This window comes from Dipodomys merriami, unplaced genomic scaffold, assembly GCF_024711535.1.
Source record: "Dipodomys merriami isolate MVZ:Mamm:240054 unplaced genomic scaffold, mDipMer1.0.p SCAF_910, whole genome shotgun sequence".
Lineage (NCBI taxonomy): Eukaryota > Metazoa > Chordata > Mammalia > Rodentia > Heteromyidae > Dipodomys > Dipodomys merriami.
The window spans coordinates 232,415-254,590 of NW_027206525.1; the positions used below are offsets into that span (position 1 = coordinate 232,415).

General features: G+C 35.4%; 1 protein-coding gene across 1 annotated transcript in view; it reads left to right on the forward strand.

Moving 5' to 3' along the window:
- The window catches only part of LOC138821399 (multiple epidermal growth factor-like domains protein 9), a 91,833-nt gene that overhangs the window by 27,791 nt on the left and 41,866 nt on the right, over positions 1–22,176 (forward strand). Inside the window, exon 2 of the mRNA XM_070013598.1 lies at positions 16,712–16,913. Coding sequence (XP_069869699.1) covers positions 16,712–16,913 — 202 coding nt within the window. The remainder of the gene's footprint in view (positions 1–16,711; positions 16,914–22,176) is intronic.

The window sequence follows — 22,176 nt, forward strand, 5'->3', positions numbered from 1 at the left end:
ACATATATACAGTACATATATGTATGTATACATATATATGTATGTATATACACATATGTATGTGTATATATGTATATATACATATATGTATATGTGTATATATATGTATATATACACATTTATATATATGTACACACACACACACACACACACACACACACACACATATGTTTGACATGGGGCTTGAACTCAGGGCCTGGGCGCTGTCTCTAAGCTTTTGTGCTCAAGGCTAGTGGTCTACTACTTTGAACTACATCTCCACTAATGGTTTTCTGGTGGATAATTGGAGATTAGAGTCTCAATGGATTTTCCTGCCCGGGCCGCGTTTGAACTGTGGTCCTTAGATTTCAGCCTCCTGAGTTGCTAGGATTACAGGCATGAGCCAATGGCACCTGACTCCAAGAGACCTTGCTTCACTTCTTTTAGATATATACTCAGAAGTGGGATTATTGGATCGTAAGGTACTTCTTTTTTTAATTTCTTGACCTGCTGTATTATTTTCTGTATTCATACCCTTTTATGATCTCTGCAAGACTCTGGGTTATAGAGAAAGGAGCAACTGGGATATACGAACTCATAAGTCAAATAGGAAGAAAAGACAAAGTTTGCTAGTATAGGGGTAAATTTCACTTAGTTGGTCCTTCCCCTTTAGATATTTCAGCTGTCCTTGCTACTTCAGAAGTCAAAGAGGAGTTTATTTATCTATTTATTTATTATTGATCACTGGTCTCTAGGAATTTCTGAGATTGTTACCCTCAATAGTGCTTTAATGAAGATTAGGAGGAGTCTGAGGGTTGTGTACTGTATTTTTCTCCAAAGAGTCCAGTTAGTATGATGCTGCTCTGAAGTGGGCTAGAACTGTGTCAAGACCATAGAATGCCATTCTACTTATGTATTTGTAGGCATGATAGGTTCCTTAGCATCTTTGTGCTTCTGAGTTCTCATTAAAAAAAGTGAAGCCTCCCAATCTACTTTAGTATAGTGACTTCTAATCATCTGTGTGCCTGTGTCTGTGTGTCTGTGTGTGTTAGTAGGGAGATAATTGTGTTACAGTAATGATGTGTGCAAGAGCAGGAGCCAGAAGTAGAGTTAGAAGAGAGGTTTCTTCTTTTCCAATATGAAGTGTTACCCAGATGCTTAGTCATGATGATAAAGCAAAGAACTTCACAGCTTGCAGCGTAGAACAGTGTTTATACCGAGTGTGTGAGAATTCTGAAGGATGGCAGCAGAGTGGGAAGAGTTTGTCAACAAATTTGGAGGATTAAGAGCATTAGATAGGGAACATAAAGTGAGAGATAGTCCCTCTCCAATTCCAAAAGCAAAATGGTTTTATTTAAATGTCCTTTGGAATGACTCAGGCTCGGCTATTTTCCTTCCCTTCAAATCTATTAATGTTCAACCCATTAGACAACTATAGTATTTTCTACCTTGCAGTATTTATTTATTCAGAAAGCCAGCAAACTTAATTTTAGAGTATAGCACACAGAAATCCTATTCACTGTGCCAAACTGTCTGTATGCTTGAAGAAACAGTCCTTACTACTTACTTTATCCAAACTGTTATTATCCTGTTAAGTCAGCAATAATTTACTACTAAATCTATTGCCTCTAGTTTCCCTTCAAGATAATCAAATCCCAGCTGGACTCTTTTATGGCCAAATGAACTTAGGAAAATTAATTTCTTTATGCCTAAATTTTGCTGTTTTATCCTCTTTATAATAAAGTCTATTTATACTCTATAATAAAGTCTATAATGGACTATTTTCTAGAGTTCTTGTAACTTTTTAGTAAATGAGTGCATGTAAAGTACATAAAACCAATGTGTGGAATGCAGTAAGTAAATGAGGAAAGCAAGAAAGAAAGAAGGAAAGAAGAAAGTAGTTACTATTGTCACTACTCTTGCTTATGACAAACCTTTTGGGTAAATCAGACTCAGTTTTCAAGTTTGTAACAATGCATATTTCTGAGTACCCCCATCAGAGTCTAGGATGGAATCTTGGTAGTTAGGGTTTTACTGATTTTCCAAGTGATTTTGAGGCTGGTTGTGCTGGGTTCTTGTTTCGAGAATCATTGCATGTAGGATTAAAAACATAGACTCCTAAGATTAGAATTCAGGGGCCAGGATATCTTTGTAACATGCATTTTTTTTCTTTCCTCTCTAATAGTCTGTTTTAAGTGAAGTAAATAGGTTTTCTTTATATTTATTCTTCTCCTCTACACCCCAGTTTGTTTTGGATAGAATGGCTTCCTAGCAATGGATTTCTAGCAATCCAAAAACTATATAAACATATTTAATATATTTAATAATTGGTTGAGTATGACTATTTAACTGAGTGGGATCAACTTCCTTGTTTTGAAATTAGGGAACATTTCTTAGGATACATTCCCTGGTACCATAGGATAGCAGCTTTTAATTAACCTTTCTTTTCACTTTCTTTGTACTTCTCTTCTTTGAATGAAAATTGTGAGAAAATAGTTCCAGGCTTTAAGTTGCTCAGCTGTCTTTTGTAAATAGAGACACTAAAGTACATTTAATCCTGAACTTAGAAGCAGTAGGCAGTTCTTGAAATTCTTTTTATTTTTGTGTTTTCTGTTATTTTGGTTATAAGATTAAGAATAAATGAAATTAGTTCTCTTTTAGTGCTCAATTTCTTTCTTTCTCTTTCTTTGTTTCTTTGTTTGCGTTCTTCTCTTTCTTTCTTTGTTTGCGTCCTTCTCTTTCTTTTTCTTTCTTTCTTTCTTTCTTTCTTTCTTTCTTTCTTTCTTTCTTTCTTTCTTTCCTTCTCTTCTCTTTTTCTCTGTTTCTCTCCTTCCTTCCTTCCTTCCTTCCCTCCTTCCTTCTTTCCCTCCCTCCTTCTCTCCTTCCCTCCTTCCCTCCTTCCTTCCTTCCTTCCTTCCTTCCTTCCTTCCTTCCTTCCTTCCTTCCTTCCTTCCTCCTTTCCTTCTTTTTTCTTGTGTATGTTTGTATGTGCACATGCCTGTGCATACCAGTACTAGTGCTTGAACTCATGGCTAGAGCACTTTCCCTTAGCTTTTCATTCAAGGCTGGTGCTCTACCACTTTAGATACATCTAACTTCTAGCTCTTTGCTGGTTAATAGGAAATAAGTGCCTCATGGTTTTTGTTTGTTTGTAGTACTGGAGTTTGGACTGGGCCTTATACTTGCTAAGCAAATGTTCTACCACTTGAGCAATGGCCTTTTCCTTCTAATTCTTGAAACACTTTTAAGTTAGGTATCATTATTTCAATTTGCAAAGAGGGCATGAAATTTAGGCTATGAACAGTGGTTTCAAGTTTGAACCTAAGTCACTTGTCCTCACAGACTGATCTCTTTCTATGGCTTGCAACCAGATTTCAAGTTATTTAAATTCACTGTATTTGTTCTTTCTCTCCTCTCCTTTCCTTAAACTTGGGGATGCTATGGACATGCTGTCCATGGAAAAGCTTATATACATTCAAGAATAGTTGCTAAGATGGGAAGATGAATTTTCAAGCTTCTTGGAAGTAGTAGGTTAATTCTTTTAGTGCATTCTAAATTTAATAGTGGCCTGACAAAACAAAATATTAAAACAATTCTTAGTAAATAGTAAAATTGGTTTTGTTATATCCTTTGAAAACATATACACATGGAAAGTGGAGGCACCAAAGATGTGTTTTACTTAGGTTCAATTAACAATCGGCAGTTTAGCATTGCCCATATCTAGCACTCCTAATTTAGCACACTTGTTTTACAGAGATACTTGAAATGCTAACTAGTGGTATTGTTTTAACTTTGAAAATGCATTTGAATGAAATAAACAGATGACAAATACTAAGTCATATGTGTGTCTTTGGCTCAAACAATATTCATCATCCAAAACAATATTCATCATCCAAAAGCAAATTCAAGGTGTTCTATGTTAGTAATTGAGAATTAATTTTGCAGCTTATGCAGCTGTTTCCTCTCATTATAGCATTTGGTAACCATTTGATTACAGCACTTGCTTACAAAGAAAACAAATTGAAAAAAAATCTTTAACATAGGTAGATTTTTTTTTTCTCTCCTCTTTCGCCCCCTTCTTAAAAGAAGAAGGAAGGCTTTGTGGTAAACTGAGATGAGGAAGGACTTTTAGAGTTAGACAAACATGATTGTCATTTTGCCTGCAAACACTTACTATATAGCCCTGTGGTCTTGGGCAAGTATTTTGCTTCTCTAAGCTTTTTTTTTAATTTATTAATAAATTTGGACTTGTAATCCCTATCTTTGCAAGGTTGTATAAAGTTAAATGCTTATGCAAATAAAAATTTTAACAATGGTTGGGGCATTGTAGATAATAGTAAATGATGGTTATGTATTTGTCATAATTAACAATAGGGCTGACTTTTTGATTTAATCATCTCTAGACAGTTGGATCCACCATCTTTGGGGATATATCATATCCAAGCTATAACAGTGATTTAGAGATTAAGATAAATAGTTGTATGAAATAGTTTAGTCTGTTTTATCAACAAGCTGCTTTGGTTGAGAAACCCAGAATCTATTGTTTGCCAGATACAGTGTTTTTCAGTTACATCACAACATGTAACTTACAAATAGAAGTCTGGAGGAAATCAAAGGAAAACCATTAGGAATAATAAGCGTTTGTTGACATAATTGTGTGGACATGCAAAATAGAAGTTAACAATTATTTACTAATGCTAATTAAAAATAAATGGGAAAAAATACAGGTCCTACTACTACGAATACTATTATCGGTAATGATAAAGTTTAGAAAATAATATCAGCAAGATATGTATGAAACTGATACACATAATTCTTAAATTAGAAATGTTTATTAGGTGATATAAAAGAAGTCTAAAAGAGCCGGGCGCTGGTGGCTCACGCCTGTAATCCTAGCTACTCAGGAGGCTGAGATCTGAGGATCGCGGTTCAAAGCCAGCCCGGGCAGGAGAGACCGTGAGACTCCTATCTCCAATAAACCACCAGAAAACCGGAAGTGGCGCTGTAGCTCAAGTGGTAGAGCGCTCGCCTTGAGCTGAAGAGCTGAGGGACAGTGCCCAGGCCCAGAGTTCAAGCCCCACGACCGACAAAAAAAAAAAAAGAAGTCTAAAAGTATTATTTTAACTATAAACTCACACTCAACAATATAAAAGACATCTAAATGTTTATAAGTGGGAAAATTGAATATTCTACAAGGTATTCTGCACATTAGTTTTTAGGATAAATGGAAAGTTACTACAGTTTTATTGGAGGAAATGTTGCAGCAGAGTACAAATAGAATAAAATAAATAACTATGAATAAAGAAAATGTAAAGAAGAATAAATACATTGAGACTTATTATAAAGCCATAGTTATTAAAACCTTTAAAAATTTTACCAGTATGAGAACAGACAGATCAACTTAAAAATCAAAAATAGATTCTGATGTTAAAAACACATTGACATTTGATATACAAAGACCTTAGTTTGTTTCATTCACTTGCTGCTTAAAGGATATTTGTATAGTTTTCAACTTGGTGATCATGAATGAAACTATTATAAATATTTAGTTACAAGCAGGTGAAAGAGCACATTTTCTTTTCTTTTGAGTAGACATCTAGGAGTAGAATTATTGGGTCAGATAACAGGCATATATTTAACTTTATCAGAAATTATCACATTACCCTAAGCGTTTCCATTGCAACATGTGAGAATTCTAGTTGATGCATCTTTATCAGCACTTAATATTACTATTACTTTTTTTGGCTGGTCCTGGGCCTTGAACTCTGGGCCCGGGCGCTGTCCCTGAGCTCCTTTTGCTCAAGGCTAGCACTCTACCCCTTGAGCCATAGCTCTACCTCCAGCTTTTGCTGTGATTAATTGGAGATAAGTATCTCATGGACTTTCCTTCCTGAGCTGGCTTTGAACTGTGATCCTCAGATCTTAGCCTACTGAGTAGCTAGGATCACAGTCATGAGCCACCAGTGCCTGGCACTAATACATTTTTTTTTTAAAGCCATACAATTAGGTATGTTGTAGTTTGTCAATATAAATTTTAGCTTACATTTTCCTAAAGAAGATATTGAGTATCTTACCAGTGTCTAATTCCTTTCTCTACTTAAAAAAAATTGTACTGTTTGTTTTCTCCATTATTAGGTTTTCAGAATTCCTTACATACTTTCTTATTTGGATGTGCATGTTTGTGTTTGTGTGTGTGTGTGTGTGTGTGTGTGTGTGTGTGTGTGTGTGTGTGTGTGTGTGTGTGTGTGTGTGTGTGTGTGTGTGTGTGTGTGTGTGTGTACTAGTACCAAAGCTTGAACTCAGGGCCTGGTGCTCTTGCTTGGCTTTCATGATGACTGGTATTCTACCACTTGAGCTTGGCTTTTTTTCCCAGTTAATTGGAGATAGAGTCTCACAGACTTTTCTGCCTAGGTTGGCTTTGAACTGTAGTTCTCAAGTCTCAACTTCCTGAGTAGCTAAGGTTACAAGTGTGAATCCTGTTCCAGTTTTTTTTATATATTCTTGATGAAAGTCCTTTGAAAGAAATGTGATTTGTAAATATTTTCTTCAAGTTTGTGACTTTTGTTTTCATTTTCTCAATAGTCGTTTGAAGAATAAAGTTTTTTAAAAAATTAAATCTAACCTGTGTTTTTTTTTTCTTTTTTTAAACTTGTTATTATAAAGGTGATATACATAGGGGTTACAGTTACATAAATCAGATAAAGAGTACATTTCTTTTTGATCAATGTCACTTCTTCCTTTGCTCTCTATTTTTTCTCTGTTCCCATCCACAAATTGTATAGTTCATTTTCCATATAGTGTCTAATGAGAACCACTGCTGCATTTGTCCACACTTTGTCTCTCCATTTCTGTGCCCCCCTTACCCTCTTAAAGAACAATAAATGAACAAACAAGGCAAAAAGGAAAGCAAACAGAAACAACAACAAAGAAAATGATTTTTTAATGGACTTTATTTTTGGTGCTATATCTAAATGCTCTTCACCCAACCTAAGGATTTTTTTTTTTTTTTTTTTTTTTTTTGTCGGTCGTGGGGCTTGAACTCTGGGCCTGGACGCTGTCCCTCAGCTCTTCAGCTCAAGGCGAGCGCTCTACCACTTGAGCTACAGTGCCACTTCCGGTTTTCTGGTGGTTTATTGGAGATAGGAGTCTCACAGTCTCTCCTGCCCGGGCTGGCTTTGAACCGCGATCCTCAGATCTCAGCCTCCTGAGTAGCTAGGATTACAGGCGTGAGCCACCGGCGCCCGGCGGATTTATTTTTTTAAATCAAAGTGTTGAAGTTTCATATTTTATATTTAGGGTGATGGTCCTTTATGATTTTTTTTCCAAGATTGAGGTTAAGTTGAACTTCATTCTTTTATGTATGGACATCCAACTCTTCTATCACCATTTATTGGAAAAGTAAAAAACAAAACTATTTACACTGAATTAATTTTTCACTTTGTCAAAAATGACTTAATGTTTGTTTGGACCTTTTTCTGGGCTATTTTCTTCTTTTATGTTCTTTCATCAATAACACATTGCCTTGATTTCTGCATCTGTACAGAAAATCTTAAAAACAATATACTCAGTTGTGAGTATACCAACTTTTTCAAAAATCTTTTTTAAATTCATTTTTTCCTATTTATTTTAGAATCAGCTTGTGAATATCTATGAAAAATCTTGAGACTGATTAGGATTTCTAGAATTTGTAGATCTACTTATTTATTATATAGATTTCTAACAAGAGGATTACTAGCTGTACCAATTGTTCAATAATAAGCCAACAGCAGTACAGGTGGCCACATGAAATCTGACCTTTTATTATTTTTATTAATGATAGATGAAAAAAGTTATCCACATTTTATTTATTTTATTTTTTGGGGTCTGGTCGTGGGGCCTGAACTCTGGGCTTGGGCGCTGTCCCCTCAGCTTTTCAGCTCAAGGCTAGCGCTCTACCACTTGAGCCACAGTGCCATTTCTGGCTTTTTTCTTTTTGCCTATGTGGTGCTGAGGAATTGAACCCAGGGTCTCAGGCATGCAAGGCAAGCGCTCTACCACCGAGCCACCTTCCCAGCCCATTATTCATATTTTATAGATTGACACTATACAACTCAGACCATTTACATTTGCTGAAGGTTGTAGAATGAGCTAATTAGCAGCAAAGTTTGCTTTTAAGATGTTCTGAATCTGCTGTTTTTTGTTTTTTTTTTTTTTTTTGTCGGTCGTGGGGCTTGAACTCTGGGCCTGGGCGCTGTCCCTCAGCTCTTCAGCTCAAGGCGAGCGCTCTACCACTTGAGCTACAGCGCCGCTTCCGGTTTTCTGGTGGTTTATTGGAGATAGGAGTCTCACGGTCTCTCCTGCCTGGGCTGGCTTTGAACCGCGATCCTCAGATCTCAGCCTCCTGAGTAGCTAGGATTACAGGCGTGAGCCACCAGCGCCCGGCTGCTGTTTTTTTTTTAACTGTTTTTTCTAATTACTGAAAATATTTCTTATTCATCATACATTTTCTCTGCATTTTTAGTGCATTTATATTATTATTGGAAATGTGATGTACAGGGAAATTACAGTTACATAAGTCAGGTAAAGAGTTCATTTCTTTTTCTACACTGTTATCCCTTCCCTTGCTTTCTCCCATGTTTTCCCTCCCATTTTCACTCATATGTAGTATAGTTTTCAACCAATTTTAATAGACTCATTTTTATACTTCTTTTTTTTTTTTAATCAGTCATGGGACTTGAACTCTGGGCTTGGGTGCTGTTCCAGCACTCTTCAGCTCAAGGCGAACACTCTACTGCTTAAGCCACCGTGCCACTTCCTGTTTTCTGGTGGTTTAATGGAGATAAGAGTCTCATGGACTTTCCTGCTCTGGCTGGCTTTGAACCATAATCCTCAGATCTCAACCTCCTGAGTAGGTAGGATTACAGGCGTGAGTCACCAGCCCGTGGCTGTTTTTATACTTCTTACAGTAAAAAGAGAGAGACCTTGGGGTTAATCAGTTTGGATGCTGGACTCTTCTCCAGTCCTGACTGATTGTATGATATGTTTTGTTTCTTTGAGACTCAGATTTCTTATTCCATGATACCTATATCTCAAGACAGTGGTCGATACAGTGGGCTGTATGTGTATAGTTTCTAGTGCATTGTCTGGTAATATGAACCATACTTAATAACTGGTAATACTACCTTTGTTATTAATAGTAAAAGGTAGCTGTTACCTTCCCAGAACTTGTCATTTAATCTCATTAATTAGATTAATTGTCTTTGAATTGTGGAAAACTACAATGAACCATGGAGCAAGCAGCACTAACAACATGGCCTTCATTGTGGGACAGAAAAATGTCTATAAAATCTGAATTAATATTACTCTGTTATTTTCATATGTTTACCATAAAGCAGAATAAATGCTTTGCTACAGTAAATTGGGGCTTTATAAAACTAATGCTTAAAGCTTTTCTACATTTCTATAGTTTGGTTTAACTCAGGAAGCTCATCAGCTTTAATATTAAACTTTTCAAAGATTTGTGAGCCTACTCTGACATAATATAAAAATGTGAAATGTAATTTGAGTATCAATGTTATGTTAGTGTCAGACCCTTTATAAAAAATAAAAACTGGTTGATTAGTTCCTTTTCCCTAGAATGAAGCCTTTCCAAAATTCCTTTTCTCCAAACCTACAAAGATGAAATATGACCTTAATAAAAAGTACATTTTTTTCTAGTACTAGAGATTGAACCCAGGACCTTACTCATGCTAGGCAAGTATTTCAACATTGAAATATATTCCCAATCCAATAAGAAGTAGATATGAAAATACTGTGTTCATTTAGCAGGCCTATAGTCAAGATAATGTAATTTGTTGATTTTTAAAGAATCATTGTACAGTGAGAAGTTTCAGTGAAATATTCCCTGATTTTTGACAGACATTTCTCTTTATTTTTTAATTTGAAAGTCAGGGAAAATTTTTTTTGTAGATCTTCTCATAAGAAAGGGTAGAATTTTATATTGAATGGATCAAATGGTAGTTATATTCACATTCATTTTCCTGATGAGGCTTTACAGGATGCATCTCAAGGTAAATAAATAACTATTTGAAAAAGTGACAAGAATTTTATTTATCTTTATCTTTCATTTTTCCTCTTTTCTGTCTTATTCTATGTAGTACTAGTTACAACCCAAAACTGAAGTTGGAGCCAAAGGGAAAGGTGATTTTGTTCCTTTGAATTAAACAGCATTTTAAATCTTAGACTATTTTAGAGTTTCTTATTTAATAATGGGATGAAACATTAATGACTTCCATTTATCTTAATTATTGCATTTACTTTGAAAAGGATTGAATCACTAGTTGTGTCCTTTAGTTAATGTGTATCTTAATCCACCTGAAGTTTGTGGCACATGAAGGCATCCCTCCAATAGAGTTTAAGAGTTGAATCTTGTAAAACCTCATGGCTGTTTATTTTTTTTAAGTTTTATTTAAAAATTTACAACCAAGGAAGGGGTTACAGTGCCCAAAAAGAAATATACTCATTACCTGACTTATCAGCATATCACCTTAATAATAACAATAAAAACTAAAAACAAATTTATGATCAATCCAGTTTACTCATTTGATGCCCAGTTCCATTAGCTGTGATAAATATACAACCAAGATACAAAAGTTTTGTCAACCTCAAAATTTGCATTGTAGTTAGCCCATCTCTTCTAACTGTTCTTCCTGTCTCTGCCCCAATAGTTTTGCCTTTTCTAGAATGTCTTGTAAGTGAAATCATTTTGAGTATGGCTTCTTTTATTTAGCACAATACACTTTAGACATGTCTATTTATTTGCATGTGAATGGTTTATTCTTTTTTTTTTATATTGCTTTTGTGTGGTTGTACCTTAGTCTGTCCATTCACTAGTTGAAGAACATTTGCTTTTCAAGTTGTGGTATTATAAATTTATTTGCTATAGCTATGTCTGTGTACAAGTGTTTGGTGCTGGGTATATGAAAGACCCAGGAAATGTTGTTCATATGTCCAGGTGTATAATTTTATCAGGACAGGTGTTTTTGTACAAAACGAAACTTAAGGGACTTTAAGTAAAATTACTCTTTTACTATTATTATTAAGTAGTTGTACAAAGAGGTTACAATTCCCTAAGTCAGGTTATGCATAGGCTTCTTGGTCAATGTCACCTCTTCCTTTCTTCTCCCAGGTCTTTTCCCTCCTGTCCCTACAGTAAACATTTTTTTTCTGTTTTTTTCAGTACTAAAAAAAGTTCATGTGCTTTAATTTGATTTAGAATTAGGTTTGATGATTATTTTGAATACTTGCATCAAAACCATTCCATAAGTTCAAGTTCTCAGAGGAAGTATTGTATTTCTCTAGGCCTTAAATTTGTATTTTTAAATGCTCAAAGCAAGTTAGCACCAGATTTTAGTTTCTTGTTTTTCTTCACAGAGAAAAAGAACACAAAAAAATTGCCTAAGACGTGTTTTCTTTTTTCTTTTTTTCCCAGCCATGGTGCCTGAACTCTGGGCCTGGGCACTGTCCCTTAGCTCTTCAGCTCAAGGCTAGGGCTCTACCACTTGAGCCACAGCACCACTCCCGGCTTTTTTTTCTTTTTGCTTATGTGGTGCTGAGGAATCAAACCCAGGGCCTCATGCTTGCAAGGCAAGCGCTCTACCACTGAGCTACCTTCCCAGCCCCAACACATGTTTTCTTTATGACCATTTGTATTATTCTCATCTAATTTTTCTTTCTATGAATTTTTCCAAAAATGATAGGGCTTTGGAAGATAATCTGCTACTCATTGAAAAAGTTTATTCCATATTTACTCTTATACAATCGAATAAGCTTTTTGACATTTCATACATATTATCTACAGTTAACTTTTGTATCTTCTTCATGTTATTTCATTCCTATTAATCTCTTCCCTGTTGACTTAGCATTGATCATGTCACAGACTCTTTTATGTTGCTCTGTGTGTCTTTGAATCTACCTCATTAAAAGTCTGCCCTTCTTCTGTTGTCTTTGGCTATAGATCTTCCCCATTGCTTCTATCAATTGAGATTTCCTTTCTTTTTCTTTTTTTCATATTGTCAATTAGTAAGAAAATTGTAGTATTTCTACATTAACACTTGTCCAGTTCTAAACCAATGTCTAGAACTGTGAAGGGTCTGAAATTATACTCTACTTAAAAGATAACAACCTGTCTTAACGTCTTTAATGAGTGCTCATAATGTCACACATTTATTTATTTATTTATTTATTTATTTATTTATTTATTTATTTATTTATTTATTTATTTAGGGTCTGGTTGTGGGGCCTGAACTCTGGGCCTAGGTGCTGTCCCTCAGCTCTTCAGCTCACTTCCGGCTTTTTTCTTTTTTCTTATGTGGTGCTGAGGAATTGAACCCAGGGCCTCAGGCATGCAAGGCAAGCGCTCTACCACTGAGCCATCTTCCCAGCCCCATGTTACACATTTATTACAGTTGCTCATACTTCATTTAACTTGAGTTATTTCATTAGAGGTTGATCACTGGGATAGATCTTTGGGTTCTGAGCTACAAACAAAAGATTGTACATGTTTCTTGACCCTTGATGTGCTTTGTTCTCATTTCCTTTACTTTCATAATTTTGAGGAGAAGAATTAGCATCTTTGTCTTGATATGTCTGTTGCCTTCCTACCACTAGGCTTGTTGTCACTATTGTTGAAATACTTTGCCATTCATCCTGCTACTATTAGAATGACTTGTATTGTGGATATATAATCAACACATTCATTTTTTTATCTTCTCTGTGTTCATCACTGTTCTCTTTTCTAGATATTCTGGTTTATCACAAATTGTGTTTTCTAGACATTGTCCAAAAAAGCTATGGCAACCCATTCCTAGGCTTTTGCAACTCATCCATAGGATACAGCAAATCTGTGGGTTATGATTCTAATACTGAATTATGTTTATGTTATTTTATCTGTCATTTCTTCCCACCTTCTATTGGTTGTTGTATTGCCTTGTGTAGTACTTCCAAACCTCACTTTTGGAGCTGTATTATAGGTACTACTATTAAGCTATGTTTACAGAAGAGACAAAGAAAGCATAAGGAGGTTAGGTAATTTGCCCAAGAATATTAAGGTAGTAAGAATTTTTAACCTTAGTTGACTAGTTTTATACGTTGTTTTGCTTTAATTATTTTCATATGAGAGTTAAAGGTAGTAAAGGTAGTAAGGGTTATGTTACACAGTAAGGGAATTTCATAGAGTACATTTCAGCCTATACTTGGAATAAGAGATATGTCTGAATATGGGAAAGAGAGATAACATTCCAGAACATTGCACAGAATGACAACCAGTTCAGAAATAGGACTAATCATAGTATGTTCAGGGGAATTTTGAAGATGCATGGTTTACCTTATAGAAATAACAAGTAACCAGCTGGGTGCAAGTGACTCATGCCTGTAATCCTACCAAAAGCCAGCCAGGGCAGGAAAGTCCGTGAGATTCCTTATCTCCAATAAACCACTAGAAAACTGGAAGTGGTGCTGTGGCTCGATTGGTAGAGTGCTTGCCTTGAGCTGAAGAGCGCAGGGATAAGCACCCAAGCCCAGAGTTCAAGCCCCACGACCGACAAAAAAAAAAAAAGAAATAACAAGTAACCAGTAAACTTGGTTACAACTGAAGGTTTATCCCTTAGATTTGTATTGACAAATAGGGAATGATTTTTGTCTCTGAGTTCTTACATTAATTACATTCCATAAAACACTGCTAACTATATCTTATTTATTGAAAACAATGATTCAGTTTTCAGATGGAAATATTTTATTAGTAAGAAAATCATAGAATTAGGGCTGGGAAGGTGGCTCAGTGGTAGAGCGCTTGCCTTGCATGCATGAGGCCCTGGGTTCAATTCCTCAGCACCACATAAGCAAAAAGAAAAAAAGCTGGAAGTGGCGCTGTGGCTCAAGTGGTAGTGCTAGCCTTGAGCTGAAGAGCTGAGGGACAGCGCCCAGGCCCAGAGTTCAGGCCCCACGACCGGACCCAAAAAAAAAAAAAAAAAAAAAAAGAAAATCATAGAATTAAAGTCAGTCTTTATTACAGACTTTTTTTTGTCCTCATTTTTGTTGAAAGAGTTCTGTCCACTGTTGGATAATTTTAGTTAGTTTAATTTGTGATGAAATAGATCCAGCAGAAAAAGTTGGATGTATGTTGAATTTCTGCCAAATATCCCAAGATAAATGTTATTATAAGCGTTCTGGTCATTCTTGGTGGAAGCGAGTTCTTGCCATGAAGTTGTCATTGGCAGGCTTACAAACCACACAACATGGCTTTGATATATACAGAACCCACTAACCACACATGCCAAGAAGGTAGATATCATATGAAAACATGTAAGTGTCAAAGAAGTGTCATGTTTACACAGTTTAGTAAAAGTAAAAGTCTTTGTTTTATTTTATTTTATTTTTTTTTGCAGTACTGCATATTGATTCCAGGACCTTACACTTACTAGGCAAACACTCTGCCACTACTACATTGCCAGCCCCAAAATAAGGCACTTGATTGTGATGGGAAGCAGATTCACTCCCTAAAGTTGGAGCTGAAAATTGTGACTTAGTACCAATGTTTGAAATATGCAAAAAAGGAAAAAAACCCAAACCACCAAAACCCACATACACAAATCATCTATCAATATACGCACTCACTATATATGTATATATATATATATATATATATATTAGCTTTATATAATATATATAATACATATAATATATTAGCTCTATATTTAGTTACAGTTTTGTAAGTCAGGTAGAGTACATTTCTTTTTCAGTGATGTCACTCCTTCCCTCACTCTCTGATTCTCTATAGAAGTGTGAAGAGCTGTATACTCACGCCTATAATTCTAGCTATGCAGGAGACTGAGATCTGAGGACTTTGCTTCAAAACCAGCCTGGGAAGAAAAGTCCATGAGACTCTTATCTCCAATTAATCACCCCAAAAAACCAGAAGTGGAGCTGTGGCTCAGGTGTTAGCCTAGAGTATAAAAGCTTAGGGACAGTGCCCAGACCCTGAGTTCAAGCCCAAAACAGGAATTAAAAGAAAAAAAATGTGAAGAGTAGGGAAATAAACTGACACCAAAGCTGAGGAGCTGAAGAAAATGCAGTGGAGAATTGGCCAAGAAGGAATTTCTTTGTGGATTCCTTTGTTTTAACTTGTGTGGGTATGCTGCTTGCGATTACATAAGGTATTTTGGAGCTTAATTCCTTTTTCTAGAATAGAGAAGTAAACTGCTTTATGAAACTTTCGACTTGAGATCATGGACTTGCAGTTATTCAGTAATGTTTTTGAAGTAATAAAAATAACATTAAAGGTTACTTTTTTCAAGGTAAAATTTTATCAGTATACCATTTTATTTGGTACCTTATCTAGTCACCATCAGTTAATTTGTACCATACATTTGGTTGGGCTCGTCTACCGAAATTCATTGCTGTTTTGGAATGAAGCCTGTTCATAGAATATAGAAGGTTTTATTTTTCTGCAGTCAGTGTTAACTACATCTCTTTCTATATGCTCTGTTAAACTGTGTTCAAAATCCTTTCCTTTTGTTGAGTAGAAATACTAGCAAAAACTAAATTAGACTTCTAAGTTATTTTCATCCAAAGAGCTGTTTGAAATATATCTAAAGAAAAAAATATTTATTTTCTATATATTTTACAGATATAAGCAAGATACTCAAATTGTGGTTGGTTTTTAGTCTGATCAGGATGAACGAATAAACTTCTCTGGATTTGTTTACCATTTCCTAACATTTAAATTTTGAAATATTTCTTTATTAATTCCTTCCTGGATGGGACATTTAGTTTAAGATTCTAGCTGTGGAACAATCCTGCATGACCATGTATAGGTTGACATCTGAGCCTTAGGCCTTTGCTATTATACAATGGGTTATTTATTATTTAACATGTTATTTTTAGCATGTTTTCTCAGTTCTAGGTAGGTAAGCCTGCCTGTGGAGGTTTCCAATTCAGAAAAAAACTAATAAATATAGCTACATACACTTACATATATACTGGATTTGTAGGGAAAGTAGGGTGGCAATGAAAGTGGAAAGGAAACTGAGTGGGGTAGCTATATAATTAAAAACTGTAGCTAGGTACATACTGGTGGCTCACACATGTACTCTTGCTACTCAAAGTCTGTGAGACTTTTATCTCCAGTTAGCCACCAGAAGTATTAACTGGAAGTAGAGCTGTGACTCAAAATGGTAGAGTGCTAGTATTGATTAGAAAAACTCAGGGACAGCTCCCTGAGTTCAAGCCCCATGACCAACAAAAACAAACATTCAAACAAAAAAACCCCCCAGACTGTATATAATTTAATATATTGTGGGCTGGGAAGGTGGCTCAGTGGTAGAGTGCTTGCCTCACATGCATGAGGCCCTGGGTTCGATTTCTCAGCACCACATAAACAGAAAAAGCCAGAAGTGGCACTATGACTTAAGTGGTAGAGCGCTCACCTTGAGCTGAAGAGCTGAGGGACAGCGCCCAGGCCCAGAGTTCAAGCCCCACAATCGACAGAAAAAAGAAAAAAAGAAAAAAAAGTGTATTGCATCATATACATTTTCCAATTTAAATAAACAGTAGAGAAAATAACTTGGAACTGGAGCCAGTTTCATCTAGCCCTACAAGTTTGTCACAAATATTTATTAAGGAAAATAAACAGTGTTCAGTTTCTTGAAAAGTCATTTCATGTTGGTTAAGAATATCTCTTTCCCTTCTTTTTCAGAGTATATGTGTAACTGCTCAAGGGTTGGAAGCCTGGATGTGAAACGCTGCAATCAGACCACAGGGCAGTGTGAGTGTAAATCAGGTTATGAGGGTCTTCACTGTGAAGCCTGTGAGAAGGGCTTTTACCTGAATCACACTTCTGGCCTCTGCCTGCCATGTCACTGTAGTCCCCATGGAGCCCTTAGCATCCTTTGCAACAGGTAAGCAGCAAAAGGTGGAGGTGAAGTTCATTGTCCTTTAGCAAAGAGAGAAATAAATAAATAGGCTACTGCTCTGAAAAGCCCAGACTGGCTTAACTATAGGGAGAGTCAAAACATCTGTAAAATGTCTTGTATATTTTTATTCCCTCACTTTATATATTCAATATTGGGGTTAAAAATTCTGATAATTTACTTAGTTCTTAAAGAGCAGGCCACTGATTTTTCTTTGTGATGGTTTTCAAAATTTCATGGGAAAAAATGATTGAAGAAGGAATCTACTTTCTGGAAAGGCTCACTTTTAGGCATTTGCAATGGAAATGTCTTTTTATATTAACTTTTTAAACTAGTGGCAAATGGACTGAATTTACTCTGTTTACCAGTATATTTTCTATGCCAAAACCATAATAAATTACCTTTTTAATAATGTGTTATTTGGAGGTGACTTAATCTAGTGTAACTATGTCATATAATCTAAAGTTTTCTTTTTACTACCCGAGTTATGAGTCTTTGGCCTTATATGAGGCTCTTAGCTTTTTGGGGGGACCATGTCACAAAGCTGAAGAGATAATGTTATGGAAAGAACATAAGCTTTAGAACTGGTGTCACCTGGATATGGATCCAAGACTGCTTGCTTTATGTGTTGCTATGGGCCTTAGGCTAGTCATTTATTTTCACTGACTTGGTTTCTTCTCAGTGCAAATAAAATGACTAGTGTATATCACTCAGTCAATTCCTGTTTGCTTTAATTTTAAGAGAATATTGTTGACTTAAATGAGGAAGCTTTTTAAAAGAACTTTTAGTTCCTTGGCAGAAAAAATGTTTTATATTCAATATCTGTTTTAGATGCTTTATAAATCATATCATATTACTGTATAATATTGTATTTTATACTTCTTAAAGTACAGAAATGAACTTGACTGGAAAGTCTAATTTCAAATGCAACAATAAATCAACATTTGTGAAGCTTCCTATTTTAAAATAGTAATTTGGGGCTGAAAAGTTGGCTCAATAGTAGAGCGCTTGCCTTGCATGCATGAGGCCCTGGGTTCGATTCCTCAGCACCACATAAGCAGAAAAAAAAAGCCAGAAGTGGTGCTATGGCTCAAGAGTGCTAGCCTTGAGCTGAAGAGCTGAGGGACAGCGCCCAGGCCCAGAGTTCAGGCCCCACGACCGGACCCCCCAAAAAAACAAAAAAACAAAAAAAATAGTAATTTGTCTTAATTCTCACCACGCCTTATTATATATAGGTTACTAGGTCATAAAGATAGATCGTGACAGAGAAGGAATTTAAGTCTTTTAGTTACAAGTCTTGTTTCTTTATCACCCTACTATAAAATATCTACAGTGAGGAAGTTGATAATCACTGTCCTTTGAGATAGAGACTATAGTATTATTTACCATTACTCCCTCCACTCTACCTTCTAAATACATGCCATACAAGTTATATTCAGAATTTTCATACTCCTATCATTTTAAAAGATAAGATACTAATAACATACCAACTAGCTTAATGACTTGATTAAGCTATTTGAACTCTGTGAACCTGTGTTTTCATCTGTAAAAGCAGATTCATATATCTATTATGAAGTAGTTTTGTGAGAATTAAATAGTGCATAAATCTTTTACATTGCAAGAGGTTGATAGTTCAATAACTTCCTGGAAGTCAAAACTTTTTAAAGTGAAGAATAGAAGTAGTAGTTTACAAAGAAGTGTCTCATACTCAAGTCACGTACTTGAGTATGAATAGGAATTGTGGTATTTGTTTTGTATTGGTAGGCTACAGAATAAATTGTTTATTATAAAAATTGCTTATTTTCTTCCATTTTCATAAAAACCTATATAATTTAAAATTCAGCACTATATATTTTAGAATAATAACTAAAATTGTCTTTGAATATGTCTATATTAATTTTTGTAATAAACATTTAAAATTAATAGAATACATGCTAGGCAATATCCTAAGCCCTTTGTAGTTATTCACTTAATCCTCATAGCAGCCATATGGGATAGGCACTATTATTGTATTCTTATTTTACAGATAAATAATGCAAGGTAGATAATTTGTCTAATTTACTAGGCAGTAACCAGTAAGTAAAAGAGTTGAGACTGAAACATTTTCAGTTTAGATCTAGAATGTATACTCCTATCTATTATACTGATACAGCCATTCTCAAAATTTCAAATATTGAAACTCTGATGTTGACTAACTACCTGTTATTTTAGTATCTGATTCTTGATTATCCTGCTGTTCAGACCACCTCTCTCTAGGAATTTCATTTAGTTAGCTTTTGGTAATCAAACCTTTACCCTGGCAGTGATGTAGTTCATACTGTGTAAATAACTCTGTTTGGTAGGGGCTGGTCCCAGTTTTAGTTTAGTAGATGTTTTAGAATATGAGGCTATTAGCCCTTTGATAAATAGATATCCATTTGTGATAGGTTTATATTGCTTTCTGCTTGAGTAAAAACAATTTTGCTTTTGCTCTTATCACAAAACGTAATTTATATAAGATTATATATGCAAACTAGAAAAACACAATAAAAATAGTTTCTAAGTATATAGATAATGCATAACTAGAGTAGTTTAAAGTAGGAAAAGAACAGAGATAAACTGAAATAATAAGGGAAGGCTTCCCCAAGGGGAAGGAAATGATGTGTGCCTTGTAAGTTACGATTCAAGGAAATTGATGAGAAGAACTAGCCAGGAGAAAAAAACAAAAACAAAAACCCAAAGAAGTCTAGTACAGATCCTAAAATTATGCAATGAGATAGAAATTCTATCTCCTAGTCCTACTAAAGTTTTCTTGTCTTGACTTTCCTATTTTCTTTTTAAAAATAAGTGAAAGTAGGAAAGTAGACTAATTCTATCCTTATTCTCTCACACATATGAAACAAACAACTAGCTTTTTAAAAATTCATCCCTTTATTCTTTATGCTCATATATTTCAGTGGGTGAGCCAGATGTGGGTTGAGCAATGTCTTTGTATGCAAACACAAAGACCTTTATATGCTGACAGATGGCCACCCCCTCACATCTCTATTGGTGTTCCAACCTGTTTAATTGGAAAGAGTTGGTTTACAACATCTGAACTTTTCATGTTTGCTTTTGGAACACATTTCTAATGTTTTCCTGACTCACAATTACACATATGCTCAATAAGTATGAATGGATTGTATCTTGTCCCAAAAAGCAGTATGCTAGTGAAAGCCCTGAATGTCTTCATATAGTTCTTAAAATATTGTCAGATTTGATTTTATATATAAATACTTTATATGGGGTTTAGATGTTTGAAAATATTCATGGTAATATACAAGACACATCATTTTATTCTATTTTATGATAACAAGTTCTATAAAGATTGAGTATCTTTTTCTATAAAAATATGTGTTTGCTGTTATAGGGTGTATTTTGAAGTATTTACTACTTTGCATTTTCAATTATGGGAAAATGCCCCAGGACAGAAGGTAAAATTTTATTCATGAAGTAAACCAATGCCAACATAAATTTTAGAGAGATGACAAAATACTCCAAGGCTCACATATAAGGCTCTGAAAAATCACCTTGTGCAATATTTGCTTGTGAATACTCATACTTTTTACTTTGTCTATAATTGTACATTGTCTATGTTGAGAAGAACAATAATAAAGAAAGCTGTCATTTTGTTTACTTGTTTCATTTAATGAAGAGTTTGCACTTGACTACTTTGTCAAAAGACATTCTCCTTGTTCTCAAGAAATAGGCTAGGGGAAGGATATCTATATAAACAAAGTATTTGTGAAGGATGCAAGGAGGTCTTAAGAGGAGTTTGAGTTTAAATTGAGATTTTTAAAAAAAAATGAGTAGAAATTATTATGAAAGAAAAGGATACTCTGTTTCAAATAGTTTACTAGTTTTTAAAGATAAAGCTTGCTAGTGGTGGGAGGAAGTGTTGAAATAAAGCGGTAAGTGACAAGAGATGAAATAATTGTCTATTTGTTTCCTGTTGTATCTACTTGAAACAACAGATATTCATTAAATATATGGTGGGTGAGCAGAATAAAAAAGAATGAACAGACCATAAAGGGGTCGGTATACCATATAAGTACATTTCTCTATTGAAGAATGTTGACTAGGAGGTGGTAACAGATTTGGTTTTTAGAAAAAAATTACTCTGTCAAAGTCTCATGAATAGAGAGAGTGAGGTCAGGCAAGGAGACCAGTAAGAAGGATAGTGGAGCAATCTCAAAAGAAGTCTTCATCTATTGTCATTGAAAGAAGAGGGGTGATTTAAGAAACTGTTTAAAAAATAAAATCTGTAGTTTGCATACATGTATGGAGTAAAGGAGAGGACTATTTTTTTTTCTGGCATAGGCATGTGAATGAAAAGATATTACACTAACTAGATATAGATATAGAACACAGGAAAGCCAGGCACCAGTGGCTCATGCCTGTAATCCTAGCTACTTAGGAGGCTGAAATCTGAGGATCACAGTTCAAAGTCAGCCCGGGCAGGAAAGTCTGTGAAACTCTTATCTCCAATTAATCACAGAAAAAGCCAGAAATAGCACTGTGCCTCCAGTGGTAGAATGCTAGTCTTGAGCAAAAGTAGTTCAAAGATAGTGTCCAGGCCCCCGAGTTCAAGCCCAGAACTGGTAACACACACACACACACACACACACACACACACACACACACACACACACACACACACACACACACACACACACACACACACACACACACACACACACACACACACACACACACACACACACACACACACACACACCTAGAAGGAAAAAGAATGAGGGAGGATAATACCAGAATACATTGCAGTTATGTATGAAGACAACATAAAAAAAAACACACTGAAAGATGTTAAAAAAATAGTGGGTAGATATGTGAAGGAGTTATTCCAATTCAAATAGAATATATATTCAAATAGAATATACAGCTGGATGCTGGTGGCTCATGCCTGTAATCCTAGCTACTCAGGAAGCTGAGATCTGAGGATCGCGGTTCAAAGCCAGCCCGGGCAGGAGAGACCTTGAGACTCCTATCTCCAATAAACCACCAGAAAACCGGAAGTGGCGCTGTAGCTCAAGTGGTAGAGCGCTTGCCTTGAGCTGAAGAGCTGAGGGACAGTGCCCAGGCCCAGAGTTCAAGCCCCACGGCCGACAAAAACAAAACAAAACAAAACAAAAAACAAATAGAATATACATATGTACCAAATACCATAGTTAAACCCCTCAGTACATTAATATGCACTAATAAATGAATGGCA